The sequence below is a fragment of the Macaca mulatta genome, chromosome 9 (assembly GCF_049350105.2).
Source record: "Macaca mulatta isolate MMU2019108-1 chromosome 9, T2T-MMU8v2.0, whole genome shotgun sequence".
Taxonomy (NCBI): domain Eukaryota; kingdom Metazoa; phylum Chordata; class Mammalia; order Primates; family Cercopithecidae; genus Macaca; species Macaca mulatta.
In genome coordinates this window covers 136677293-136689784 of record NC_133414.1, presented here as the reverse complement: position 1 = coordinate 136689784, position 12492 = coordinate 136677293, and the positions used below count along the sequence as shown (strand labels likewise).

The 12492-nt window shown below is 59.0% G+C and overlaps 1 protein-coding gene across 5 annotated transcripts in view; it reads left to right on the top strand.

Moving 5' to 3' along the window:
* FAM53B (family with sequence similarity 53 member B) overlaps window positions 1-9216 on the top strand; it is a 124571-nt gene extending 115355 nt beyond the window's left edge. For 4 of the 5 annotated variants that reach the window (XM_015148393.3, XM_077944914.1, XM_077944915.1 and 1 more), the window contains one exon: window positions 4854-9216. In XM_015148393.3, coding sequence (XP_015003879.3) covers window positions 4854-5216 — 363 coding nt within the window. In that variant the 3' untranslated portion in view covers window positions 5217-9216. 5 annotated transcript variants of the gene reach the window in all.
* The last annotated feature ends 3276 nt before the right edge of the window (window positions 9217-12492 follow it).

Sequence of the window (12492 nt, the reverse complement as noted above, 5' to 3'; positions counted from 1 at the left end):
GCCAGCTTTGTCTTTGTCACCGGATGCCCACTCCTGCAAGTGGGGGTGTAGTTCATGAGTTCTGGGGACTCCCAGGCCCCAGGCAGCAGTCCCTGGAGAAATCCTGGGGCTGTTTCCCCTCCACTCCCCAGACCTTGCCCTTCGCAGCCCAGAGTGGGTTCTCGGTCACTACTGATAAAACATGTGGTTTAGTTCCGCTCAGGAGATGTTTCTAGAGTCTCTACTACGTGTTCACCCTGCTGGCCCAGGAACAGCAGCACCTGGCAGAGGGAATGAACTTGTTGGGCTGAGGCTGGACAGAGTGAGTGGTGGTCTGCCTGGCAGCAGTACAGAGCTGATATGTTGAGTCAATGAGTTTGCTGAGGCGGAACTGGATTTCAGCTTGTACCTAGAAGGCAAGGACCAGGCCACCTTCGTCTGTATCCCCGTGCCCAGCCAGGGACCTCCCACTCAGGAGAAAGTATAGGAATAAATATCTGCACAGAAGAGCCCTGCAGAAGAAGGGTCATTGCTCCTAGCTGGGAAGCCCTGGGGAGGCCGGCTGGGGCGGGCTGAGCAGGAAACCCCGGCTGGGGTCGGTGGGAATGGCCAAGGAATGGCCAGGGCCTCTGTCGTGTCTAGAGCTGAGGTCTAGGGGGGTCTGATGGAAAAGGCAGGGCCTCCATCCCAAAGTTGCCTCTCTGGCAGGCTGCTGTGGTCTGCCTTTTGCAGACTCTAGGAGTAGGTCTTGATCCATGTCCCTGGCCACTAGCCTGAGGCCATGTGGACAGTTTCCACTGAGCTTTTTTACCTGGGCAGGCCTGTGCCAGAGTAGGTGGCCCAGCCCAGAGCTGGGACTGGATGTCAAGAGAGCAGAAGTCGGCGGGCTGGGGGACAGTGACATTGGTCCTGGAGCAGCAGTTTCACCTTGGAATAATGTGTTCATACAGCACTTTGAACTTAGCCATTTTGCAGCTTTTTGCAGACATTTTTGAGGGCACACAGGCCTCCAGGCTTCCAACTTGCCTATGCAGTGTTCTTCCATGGGGTAGCTGGAGCTGCTAGGAGATGCTGGGCGGGACCTTGCCCCCGGGGCGCGGCGGGCACAGGGCACAGACACCCTGGGTGTCTGCCTGGGAGTTGTTCACGAGGGGTGGGGCTCTGGGCAGAACACACACCGCCCCATTGTGGCAGTCACATTCCTTCCTGACAGGTGGGGCTCGCCACCAGCTGGGGCAAACAGTGGGTGGTTCTTGGCTTTCTCTCACTGTGGCTGAAATGGCTGTTTTGAGTCAACAGAGTTCTCAAGGTTTCGCTGGCTTTGTGGCCAAGGAGCTGATATATTTGAAGATATTGGGGGCTGAGTGGCATTCTGGGGTTTGCTTGTGATGAGGTTCACCAGCCCTTCCTTGTAGACTCCCCCTGCATCACAGCAGAAAGGGCCCAATTGGTCCAGAGAGCCCTGAACACCCTGACTTGGCAGGCAGGCCGGCCGCCGCCCAGAGGTGGAAGAGTTGCCTGGCGCCGTGATGCCCACGCGGACGGAGTCTGCCTCCGTGTTGCCTGTCTAACCTCAGCCCCTTCCAGAGCACAGTGAGGCCAAAGCCACACATCTGTGACGGGTCCAGCTAATGGGTCCCCAGCGCCCGCGCCTGGCTGTGGCTAACGCATAACATGTCTTACTTTGTTTGGGCTGCTGTGACAAAGATGCCTTAGACTGGGGAACTTACAAACCACAGAAATGTATTTCTCTTACTTAGAAGCTGGGAAGTCCAAGATCCAGGTGCCAGCAGGCTTGGGGTCTTGTGAGGGCCTGCTCTTCATAGTTGGCACTTTCTCACATCCTTACCTGGCGAGAGAGGCACCTGCACTCCCTCTGTTATGAGCCCTCATCTCATCTGTGAAGGCCCCTACATGACCTCATCACCTCCCAGAGGCCCCACCTCTTTATACTTTTGCACAGAGGCTTAGATTTCAACATAGGAATGGGCGGGGGGCGGGGGAGCACACATTTAGACCGTAGCACCACGATTAGTGCCCAGACCCACACAGCCATGGTGGCCATAAGTTAGACACCCCTGCCACTTGCACCTTATGCCAGGGGCGGTCAGTGGGAAGCTCCGAGCAGGACCGAGAAGGTGAGCACAGACAAGCGCTGTGCGGCTTCTGTCCGAGTGCGCAGGCTGCGCTCCTGCTCTGTTCACGTGAGACGCCACAGAAAACACTCGCAGCATTCCACGTCCCAGGCCCTTCACATGACAGCTCGCAGAAAACGCGAGCACGCATTCGGGTGTCAAGCACACTGGTCTCAGCAGATGTGGCGGACACCCAAGGCAGTCAGCCTCAGTACCCGACACCCACCTAGAACCTGTTCACAGCACATCATCCAGGCTGCTGTGGCCTTGACTGGACGTGATTATTTATTCTTACATACCACGGCTTCTATACAGGCCAAGAAACAGACTGCTCAGGGTTGGGAGAGGGTGGGTCTGGCTCCCTGGGGACCTCAGGCTCTGATGCATCCTGGTCTCATCCTAGGCCTCCTCTGTCGGGGCAGCCTGGCTCAGCAGAGCCTGGGACACATGGCTGAGGTCACCCAGGGTGGGCCTTCTTGCCCCTGGTTTGTGCCCCCTACTCAGTTTTCCTTCTGTCCTGGCTCAGGTCTAGGCCAGTCAAGAGGGTGGCTGAGAAGCAGGAGGAGCCTCAGAGACCCTCCCCCTCGAAAGCACTGAGGCCTCCACCTTACAAGCGGCAGGTTTGCCTTGGGAGCTGCTGGTCCATCGCCCAGGCCTGGCCTGGGGCAGGCGAGGATCCTGGGTGCTGGTCCATCGTCCAGGCCTGGCCGGGGGCAGGTGAGGATCCTGGGTGCTGGTCCATCATCCAGGCCTGGCCGGGGACAGGCAAGGATCCCGGGTGCTGGTCCATCGCCAAGGCCTGACCAGGGGCAGGCGAGGATCCTGGGGCTGTTGTGCAGGGGTTGCCGTCTCCAGCCCTCTGTTATGGTTGGGGGAGTGTGCTGTGTGCACATCACTGGGCTGTGTCAAATCCCACCATGGCCCAGAGGGTGGACCTGTGGCTCCGTGGGGGGCCAGCTGCAGGGACGGGGCTCCCTCAGCGGCCTGGGCCAGCATCTTCAGTCCAATGGGTGCCCCTGCCCCTCTCCTGAGTCCCCGTGCAGAGCTCCCTGCAGCACCTCAGCCTTCACCTTTCTCAGCTAATCAAAAGATGTCAAGAAAAGCAAACCCATCAGAACGGCTTCCTCCATGGAGTGTTCAGGAACAATGAGCGTGCCCATGGCAGGCACATACACCTTCCTCCAGAGAGAGCACCTTTGATTTCCCGTTTGCTGAGGCTGGTTCAACAGCTTGTTGGCTGTGACAGCCGGTGGTCACCTGTATTTCAAAGAGACACACAAACACTGCAGCCTTTGAAAGGATCAGGCCCTCGGGACAGGTCTGTGGTCGTGGCGTCGGCAGGCGTGCGGCGAGGGAGGCGGCGGGTGCTCCAAGCCCTGCTTTGCTCCCACAGTCCACCCGTCTGCCGGGAAGAGACCAAAGGCTGGAATTCCCCCCTGCCCTGTGTGTGCAGTTCTTCCCTCGCTCCCCTCTGGTATGTGACCTTGTTGCTGCAGTCCTGTTAGGGATATCCAGGACTGGGCTGGGAGTGCCCCTCACTGTCCCAGCCTCCGTCCTGTCTGTGGCTGGACTGTGGAGTGTGCATCATTCTGAGGAGAAGGCTGGATTTTGTGCTCTGTCCTGGGAGCAGGTGTTGAACTGCACACACTTGTGCACAGTGTCAGCCCTGCCCCCATCGCTGGCAGCTGACGCCAAGCAGAACCGGCTTGCGTACCCTTGAAATCCATCCTGTTCAAGCTATACCTGCCACTGGAGAAGGCCCCAGGCTGCCTCCTGCCCCAGGCCAGGCCCCACACAGAGGGAGCACTTGGTGGGCGGAGAAGCTTTTGTGTAGCCTACTCTCTCTCTGGGGCCTCAAGGGGCCCAGCAAGGCAGGCAGGGAGCTGGTGAGCACTAGAACCTGGAGCTTGGCCTCTCCTCAGCAGCTCAGACCCCCCAGGCCCCAGCACCTGTGGAGGGCATGGGGCCACTCCTTTCTAGAGGCTCGGCGTCTCCAGGTGAGGCTGAGAACTCATGTTTCCCCAGCTCCCTGCATGACTCTATTACACACGAGGCTCAGGACTTCAGCTCGGCCCCTTCTAGCCTGTGTCTCCCACTCTGGTTGTGGAGAGTGCGGTAGAGTGGGCGTCGTGTCACCCTGTCTGGCAGTACAGCCTGGCGTTTCCTCCGAGTCAGATCTCTTCTCAAGGGGAGCATCGCGGTGCGTCAGTTATGTTTGCATAGAGGTCCTGCCTGAAAAACATCATTGATTTCACCACCATCGTAGGGCGTTTGGGTTGCTGTCTTCTTTTCCGTTTAACAGTATGTTGCCGAAGTTTTACACACATCTTAGAATGTTTTCTTAACACACAAATCCGAGTAGTGAAATTACCTGATCAAGGAATTGGATACATTTTTCCCAGGTTGCGCTTCAGAAAGGCTGTGGACGAAGTGTTAGGAGCATTTCTGTTTCACTGCAGCTCCCCAGAACTGGGCCTGCATCAAATTTGTGTGCTTTGCCGAGTTAGTAGGTGAAGAATGGAATTGAGCGTGTCTTTATGAGCACAGAGCGCTCATTGGCCGGAGGTGCATCTTCATGAGTGCGTTGCTCATGGCCCCTGTCCTTGCCTGGATGGGAGGAACCCGGGACTCGATTGGTCTTGCCACAGCCTGGTGGTCCAGTCGCTTTGTGGGGTGTGCAGTCCTGGGGCTCTGGGAGGGGAGTAACCCTTAGTAACCTGTGTGTCTGCCCCTCCACAGAACTGTCAGACCTTCAGCAGCCTCAGCTGCCTGAGCGCAGGGACAGAGGACTGCGGTCCCCAGAGCCCCTTCGCCCGCCACGTCAGCAACACCAGGGCCTGGACCGCCCTGCTCTCAGCCTCCGGCCCAGGGGGCAGGACCCCCGCTGGGACCCCGGTCCCTGAACCTCTTCCCTCTTCCTTCGACGACCACCTCGCCTGCCAGGAGGACCTGTCCTGTGAGGAGTCAGACGGCTGTGCCCTGGATGAGGATTGCGGCAGGAGAGCAGAGCCAGCCGCAGCCTGGCGGGACCGCGGGGTCCCCGGGAACAGCCTCTGCTCCCTGGATGGCGAGTTGGACATCGAGCAGATAGAGAAGAACTGAGGGGACGTGTGGGCCCAGGCAGGGCTGGGGTGCGCTGGCATCGACAGCCCTCCCTTTGGGCACTAGGTGGGCCCTGGAAGGGAAGCCCAACTCGTGGGCCTGATGAAAGTTTCCTGAGTGGGGTGTCGGGTCCCAGAGAGGGAGCCCACCCGCTGCCTTGGGGAGAGCCTGGCCTGGCCGCGTCACACAGTGGGTGTGTCAGCCTCTCACCGGCTCCCCGAGTGTGGCAGCCACCAGGTCCACAGAACTACTGCAGCCCAGAGGACAGCTTTGGAGTTTGCGTCTTTTCTGCCTCTCTTCCCCTGGGATGTTGGGCGGTCTCTGTTGTCCCCGGCAGAGCTGGGCACCGCTCTGTATCCCCCTGGTGGGGGCTGTCAGGGGGGGCCTGGGTTGGGGGCCAGGGGCCATCTGCTGTGTCAGGGCCCTTCTTGGCCTCGCTCAGGTTCACTTTTGGAGAGCCGGTCCCGCAGCTTCTTTCACTCAGTTTTACTCCGTGCCTTCTCTCCCAGGTCTCCCTGCTTCAGGCTTGGGAAGGTTCGGGAGATGCTTCCTTCTGTAACACCAGAACCATTTGGCCTTAATTCCAATGTGAGAGACAGAATCCCTGGGGTGCTGGACTGGCCCCCCAGAGGGTAAGCCCATGTCCGGAGTCTCGGGCCCAAGGAACAGTTTGGAGGGGTGCATGTTAGGGCCTTCCATGTTGGGCAGAAATTTGGTGGGTCTGTTTTCTGAACGGACTCTCTTGCCTCTCCTGCAGCATGGAGAGCCTGACCCCATCGCTCTGCCACCGCTGGGGCAGGGTTAGCAGATGGCAGCCCTTCTCTGTGGTTGACTGGTCGCTGAGTGATAAGTGTGGTTGGTTCTGGTGAGTGTAGGGATGGCACGATACCAGGGCAGCCTCTTGAAAATGGCCTTGGGAGACAGGAGCTGGGGGCAGGTGGACAGCTGCAGGCCCTGTGCCCATTCAGGGGTGAAGGGCGTCCGCTGACCAATCTGCAGAGGCCCTGCAGGATTCCACGCGCCTCCCATTTGTCCTTGAGGACTGCTGGCTATAACCAGGGCACACCACCCACCTCAAGACAAACCCCCACCCTTGTCAGCTTAGGGGGAGCCCAGTCCTGAGGGCTGCATCTCTGTCGTAGGCCCAGCCATGGGCACAAAGCTGGACGGATACTCCCCGCCCCTACCCCGCCCTGGCTTCTCACCCTGGGGCATCCAAGGAGCCTAGCCCCCTGAGGGTTTGCTGTCCTCTCCGGGTTTGTAGCTGCTCTCCCGCCACCTTGCAGACACCACCACATGGGCTCTGCTCTATGGGAATCTGGCTTTTAGTGAATTTGGCGTCTTCTGCAGACAATAGCAATTGGGCTGGCTTAGGAGTAAGTGGCTCATTTTCCCATAAGGCTAAAAATAACTGGTGTGCTCCCTCGCGTTAGCTGACATGCGTTAAAAGCACTTTTGTAGTCATTTTGCTTTTACTCGTCTTCCATGGACGAGTGAACGCCTTGCTTCTGCAGGTCGAGTCCAGATGCTTCTCGCCTTTCTCCTCAAGAAAGCTGCTTTTTGGGAAACCTTGTTTAAACCTTCTTTTTTTTTACTACATCAAAAGGGTGGTGGTTCAAGTTCCCAATATGTGGGTGGCACTTCTTACAAATCAGCTCTAAGAAGCTGGCAGAAAGCCCCCAGCTCCACGGCCCTGAGAGATGCTGTTGCCATCCCAGGGTGGGTGGCACATGGGGGTATGCCGGGCACTGGGCAGGTCCCAGAGCGGGGGAACCAGCTCGCCTCTGGTCGCTGTAGCTCCTGCCAGAGGCACATCTCCTTGTGATCCTGGACAGCCAAACCCAAGAGCTGGTGGCTCTGAGCAGAGATACCTTGGCCTGTCCCTGCCTGGGGGTCATGGAGACCATGTCTTCTTAGAGCAAATCCTTCTTAGAGGAGACCGGGGCAGTGGCTGGGTGAATGTGGAGAGCAAGCACATGGCCATGCCTCACTCCCAGAGTATCACCGGGCACGGGAGGTCCTGGCGTCACCCAGCCGGTGTGGCCACCGAGGGCACACAGCCTCTAAAGCAGGCCTTCCTGTGGAAGGCAGAGGCAGTGAGGGAGGCGGACGGTGCCAGCCGAGGCTAAGGCGTGCAGCAGCCCCCAGCTACCTTTGCTTAGGGTAGAGGTGGGAGGCACATGGTGACAGGTATGTGTCATGGGACTGGGGTGTGGGTGACCTGCCCTCAAACCCTGCCTGCCACCTCCCCACTCAGGCCTGGTGGCAGGGAGGGACAAGCTGTGGAGCTGGCCAAGTCACAGCCACCTCCCCACCTCCCTGCAAGCTGGTCCCATTGACCAGCAAGCCCAGCCTCCGGGCGCTTAGGCAGAAATGGCCCAGCCTCCTCAGACCCCACCTGCCTGTCCTGTGCCACTGCCGCCCCTAGCCCAGCTGCCTGTCCTGGGCCACCACCGCTCCTAGCCTGAGCCCACCACGCAGCAGTCGGGAGAAGATGGTGGCTGTCCCTTCTGCTTAGAGAAAGAAATGGCCTTCAGCTGGTTTCGTGTTTGTCTCTTGACTGGAGAGAGTAGACCCTGTCTATAAGGTGCCACCCCATCATCCAAGCCGCCACACAGCCCAGAGCGGCCTGTTCCTGCACTCCACCCTGCTGGCCCCAGGACTTCTGATCTCAGTCCTCTGGGAGGGAGGCTTGCCCAGGAGGTGCCCCCCACGTTGGTGTCCCCACGGGCAGCAGGCAGACAGCTCACCCCCACTAGCATGAGGGCCCCAGCTGGGGGCAGCGGCAGGAGCCTCGCTTTTGTCACAGCCTTGCCCGCGAACCCTGCCTCTGAGGGGAGACCAAGGAAGGCCAGAGCCAGGAGCAAGCCGTGCCAGGCCATCTGCCTGCTCGTGGGCCCTGAAGAGCGAGCTAAGCCTACAGGAAAGCCGAGTGGGAGGAGGGGCTTAGCGCCACGTGCATCCCACTCATTTCAAAGCCACCAAACTGCCAGGGGCTGCCGTCCACCTGTGGGGCCTGGGGGCCGGGACCACAGCCTCGCCATTTTCGTTGCCACACCCTCTTGCCTTACTCACGGTGGAGGCCAGAGTTGCACGGACAGACGTGCATCTAGGCCCACGGGGAGCTTGTTCTGACCAGACGTACAGATTTTCATTATCAGAAAGCCTTACTTTTCAACCAAACTTTTGTAGCCAGTTTTGTGAATTTGTACACTGAAAGAAAATTTAAATAAAGGGGAAGTCTACATTAAAAAGAAAACAAACCCCAACTTCCAAATGGGTCTCCTGGTGCAGGGGCGTGAGTGGCCATGCACTGGGTGTGCTGCCTGTCTGAGCAAGCTCCCCTAGCTGCGGGACCCCTGGGCCCCTGCTGCGGGCTCGGCCGTGGTGTCATGCCTGCTGCACCCCCGTTTCCACTGACGTGCCGTCTGTGACTATTGGGGGGTGGTCACTTGAATGATGGTCATTCCAGACGTCAGCCGGCAGGGATGCAGCAGGCTGGCCGCGCACCAGGATCAGGCACCCTGGCCCCACACTGGCAATGATGCCGCACCTTGCCGTGTCCACGCTGTTGGTCAAACCCCTCTGTCATGCCTCTTTAAAGAGAAAAGAGAAAGGTTTTGTTTTGTTTTGTTTTTTAATGGCAGAACGAAGTGGAGATCTTGTAGCCTAGATAGGATAGTCTGACCTAGCGTAGTCTTTTTGGCAAATGATTTGTGTTTTCAGTGCGTGGGGAAGCTGTCCTGGGGGCTTGGGTGACAGATAGCACATAGGCTGTTTCTGGGGTTGCAGGAGCTTCCCTGAGCTGGATGTTGTGGGTGTTGCAGAGCTTCAGGAAGTGTGGCGACCAGAAAGCGTAGATCCGGGGCCCAGGGCCTGCCTGCCCCTGCAGCCTGGCCTCCCCGCACAGGCCGTGGCTTGCGCTCCAGCCGCTCTAGTCTCTCAGGAATTTGCTTGTTACTTTTACTGTGTAAATAAAGCTTCCTGGTTCAATACCCAAGTGCCTAGTGTCAGCTGTGTGGTTTCTGTGGGGTGTGGTGAACCGGCAGGTCCCTCCTGCTCACAGGAGCATTAGCTCTGGGCTGAGAGGGACATAGATTGGACCCTTCTGTCCCCTCCAAGCTTCGGGGTCTGAATCGATAAAATGGGGCTAGCAGACATCACAGAGCTATGGAGAGGCTGGGGGATGGGAGAAGGCCTGCCCGTGGTCACAGCTGCATCATGGGGAGCCCTTCTAGGGCTAGGCTCTCCTGGCTGTGGCCAGGAGCCCCAGGACAGCAGTGGGGAGACACTCCTTGTGTCACTTGAGTTAGAAGCCATGGAGGAGCCGGCCCTTCTGAGCACATCAGCTCAGGCTTCGACAGCGCTGGGAGGTAAGGCCGTACGGCAGTGTGCGGAGAGGGGCCCAGCCTGGCCCCGCCACCCACCCACCAGGGTGGTTGAGGCGGCATAGACAGGCTCACCAGCTCCGGGCTTCTGCCCCTGCTGCAGGCAGCACAGTGCAGGCTTCTGCTGTGTGAGTTGCGGGGCCCCAGAAGCACGGAGCCCAGCCCAGCGTGGGCCACCGTCTCCGTGCGTGGCCCTCTGCTTACCCGGACTCAGGAGATGGGGGTGTTTGTGGCCTGGAGGACAGGCGTGGAGAGGTTTGCTTGATTTCCATAGCTCAGCACTTGCCCACATGACCTGCCCATGGAAGTCTGGCCTAGAACGCTTGTTAGGGCCAGAGCAGCCCTCTGGGAATGAGGCTCTGCAGCCCCCACTTCTCTTTTGGTTTGTTTTTCCTTTTAGCAAGATTTTTTTTTTTTTAAGTCTATGAACACTGAACTCAAGAAACAGGTGAAGCAGGGCTGCTGCTGGGAGGTGAGGCCCTCGTCCTCACTGCCATCCCTGCAGCCCTGCCTTACCCAAGGCCCAGGGACTCACTGATGCGAGGCTGGGCTCATTGACTTCCCCAGCACACCTCACCCCTGCCTCCATATCTGACGGATGACTTGGCAGGCCAGAGGCCAGCTGGGGACTTCTACCAAGCGCAGTGCCCCCACCATTGTTTCCCACCTGAGGGTAGGGCACAGAGTGGCCCTGGAAGAACCTCTGGCCCTTACCAGCCCCTTGCCGTCCCCAATCCCTAGATGAGGTCCCTGGCTGGGTAGCAGCTCCATTCTGCCCCCACATGGGGCCTGGCCTCAGGCCTCACTCCAGGCCAGGCGCAGGTGCTTCTGACATGAGACACGCGTGTAGTCTCCTTATCTGCACAGCGATCATAACCCTGTGTGCTTACGAGAGAGAATCAGTGCTAACCCCACGGCCACCCTGGACAGTCACTCTGTCCAGTGTGCAGGGAAAGGGCTGGAAGGAAGAAGGCCGGAAGGAAAGGCCCCAGAGAGCACAGTGCTCAGACTCCCGAGTGACTTCTGGTTTCTTTTTATATACTTTTCTGTTAAATTTCCCGTAATAACACATACTGCTTTTATAATGTTAAAAAAAAGCCATGTAGAATGTAGGCTGCCCAGTGTGTTTACCACCTAAACCAGGACAGTTCTGAGAGGGGCAAATGGAACTGTTGACACGCACTCTGGGACGGAAGGCGGACCCAAGAGCGCCCACCCCAGAGGTGCGCCACCCTCGCCCATCCCGCCCTGTGTCCCCACCTCTGCCCTGAGGTGAACATAGGAGTCTTTCTACCTGCCAGCTGCCAGCCAGCCTCCCTGAGAGGGCAGGAACCGCCCAGCAGGACAGGCCCACCCAGGACAGCGGCACCAAGTCAGGCCTCAGCCTTTCCGATCCTCCAGAGGGCTCAAGCTGAACGGAAGGAGGGAAGAACTGCAGTCACCTGGGCCAGTGGTGCTCACATCTGACGTGAAGGCCTCTGCCTCACTTGGCCCAGTTCCAGCCTCGTCAGCGATGAGGGCATGGACACTCGCTGACCTCTGTCCTCCGTCCGACACAACATGTCGTCTTCTCTCTGGTTAGGGTTTGGGTGGGACAGAGACTGCGCCCCTGTTCCTGGTCTGCCCTGGTCTCTTTGCCAGTCTGAATCTCCTGGGCCTTTTCGGCAGGCCCTGGGGTTGCTGAGCAGGCAGGGGGAAGTCGGTGGCTGGGGGGCATCCTGCCACCTGCCAAGTAGCTGCGATGGGAAGAAATGGGGTTCCTGTGACAGCGATTGGGACCCCAGACCCAGCCAGGCCTGGACTTTGAAGTCTTGTGAGGCTACCAAATCTCTTGTTGGACTAAGCCAATTTGAATTGAGTTTTCATAGGTGGTACATTGAGCCCAGGGCTTGGTACTGTGTGGGCCCTAGAGCTGGAAGGTGCAAGGATGGGTGAGAGACCTGCTCTCCCTGCCCTCCCCTCCGCCCCCTACCCTGCTACTCCTCACGGTTGCCTGACCTGGCAGCTCCGGAGCCTGGGAGGTGTGGCTGGGCCCAGGCTGCTGCTCCCTCCGGGCCTTGGGGGGAAAGACGCCTGGGAGCGCCCCGGAGCTGTGGCCCTGGGTGTTGAGTCTTTTTTTCATGGCAGTTCCATGACATCTGCTGAACACAGGGCCTCAGCCCATTGCCAGCCCCGAACTCCAGCCCCACATGTGGCCGGTGGCTCCACACCGTCCCTGCCAGGGCCCGGGCCCCCCTCAGCATGCTGGAAATGGCCAGGCTGCCAGAAGGACCCGGGGGGAAGGACGTCATTCCTCACTTCTGGGCAGCACCGATCCCCAGGCAAGCATCACAACTCATCAGCTCCAGCCAGGGGACAGGGCGCCCCGCAGGGCCAGGAAGTGCCTGTTAAAGAAGTGAATCCCCCTATTTTATAGATGGGGTAACAGGCTCAGGGATTACAACACCCCACCACAGGTGTGGCTGGACCTCACCCCTCAGAAGAGCTCATCTCTAGAGCGAGGACACCGGTTCCCCAGCTCAGCCGGACAGTCAGCCACAGGGGCCACCACATGCCTCCCCCACGGGAGGATTCCAGGCAGGAGTGGGAAGTGGAAGGGGCTGGAAAGGGCCTGGGAGGCGGGGCTGGACCTTCCTGCAAGTTGCAGCTCCACCCCTCACTAACTGTTTGCCCTCAGCAAGCCACTGTAGCTCGCTGCACCCGACTCTAGTCCTGTGCAATGGGAAGGATGACAACGCCCACTTCACTGAGCCCACCACGGCTCAGAGGGCGGCATGCTCCCTGCACCAACAAAGCAGGGGTCTGCACCTCCAGGGGCTATCCCTCTGGGCACCCCAGTCCTGGGCAGCAGCTGGAAAGAGGAGGTCTCAGCTTGAACTCCTTCCCTG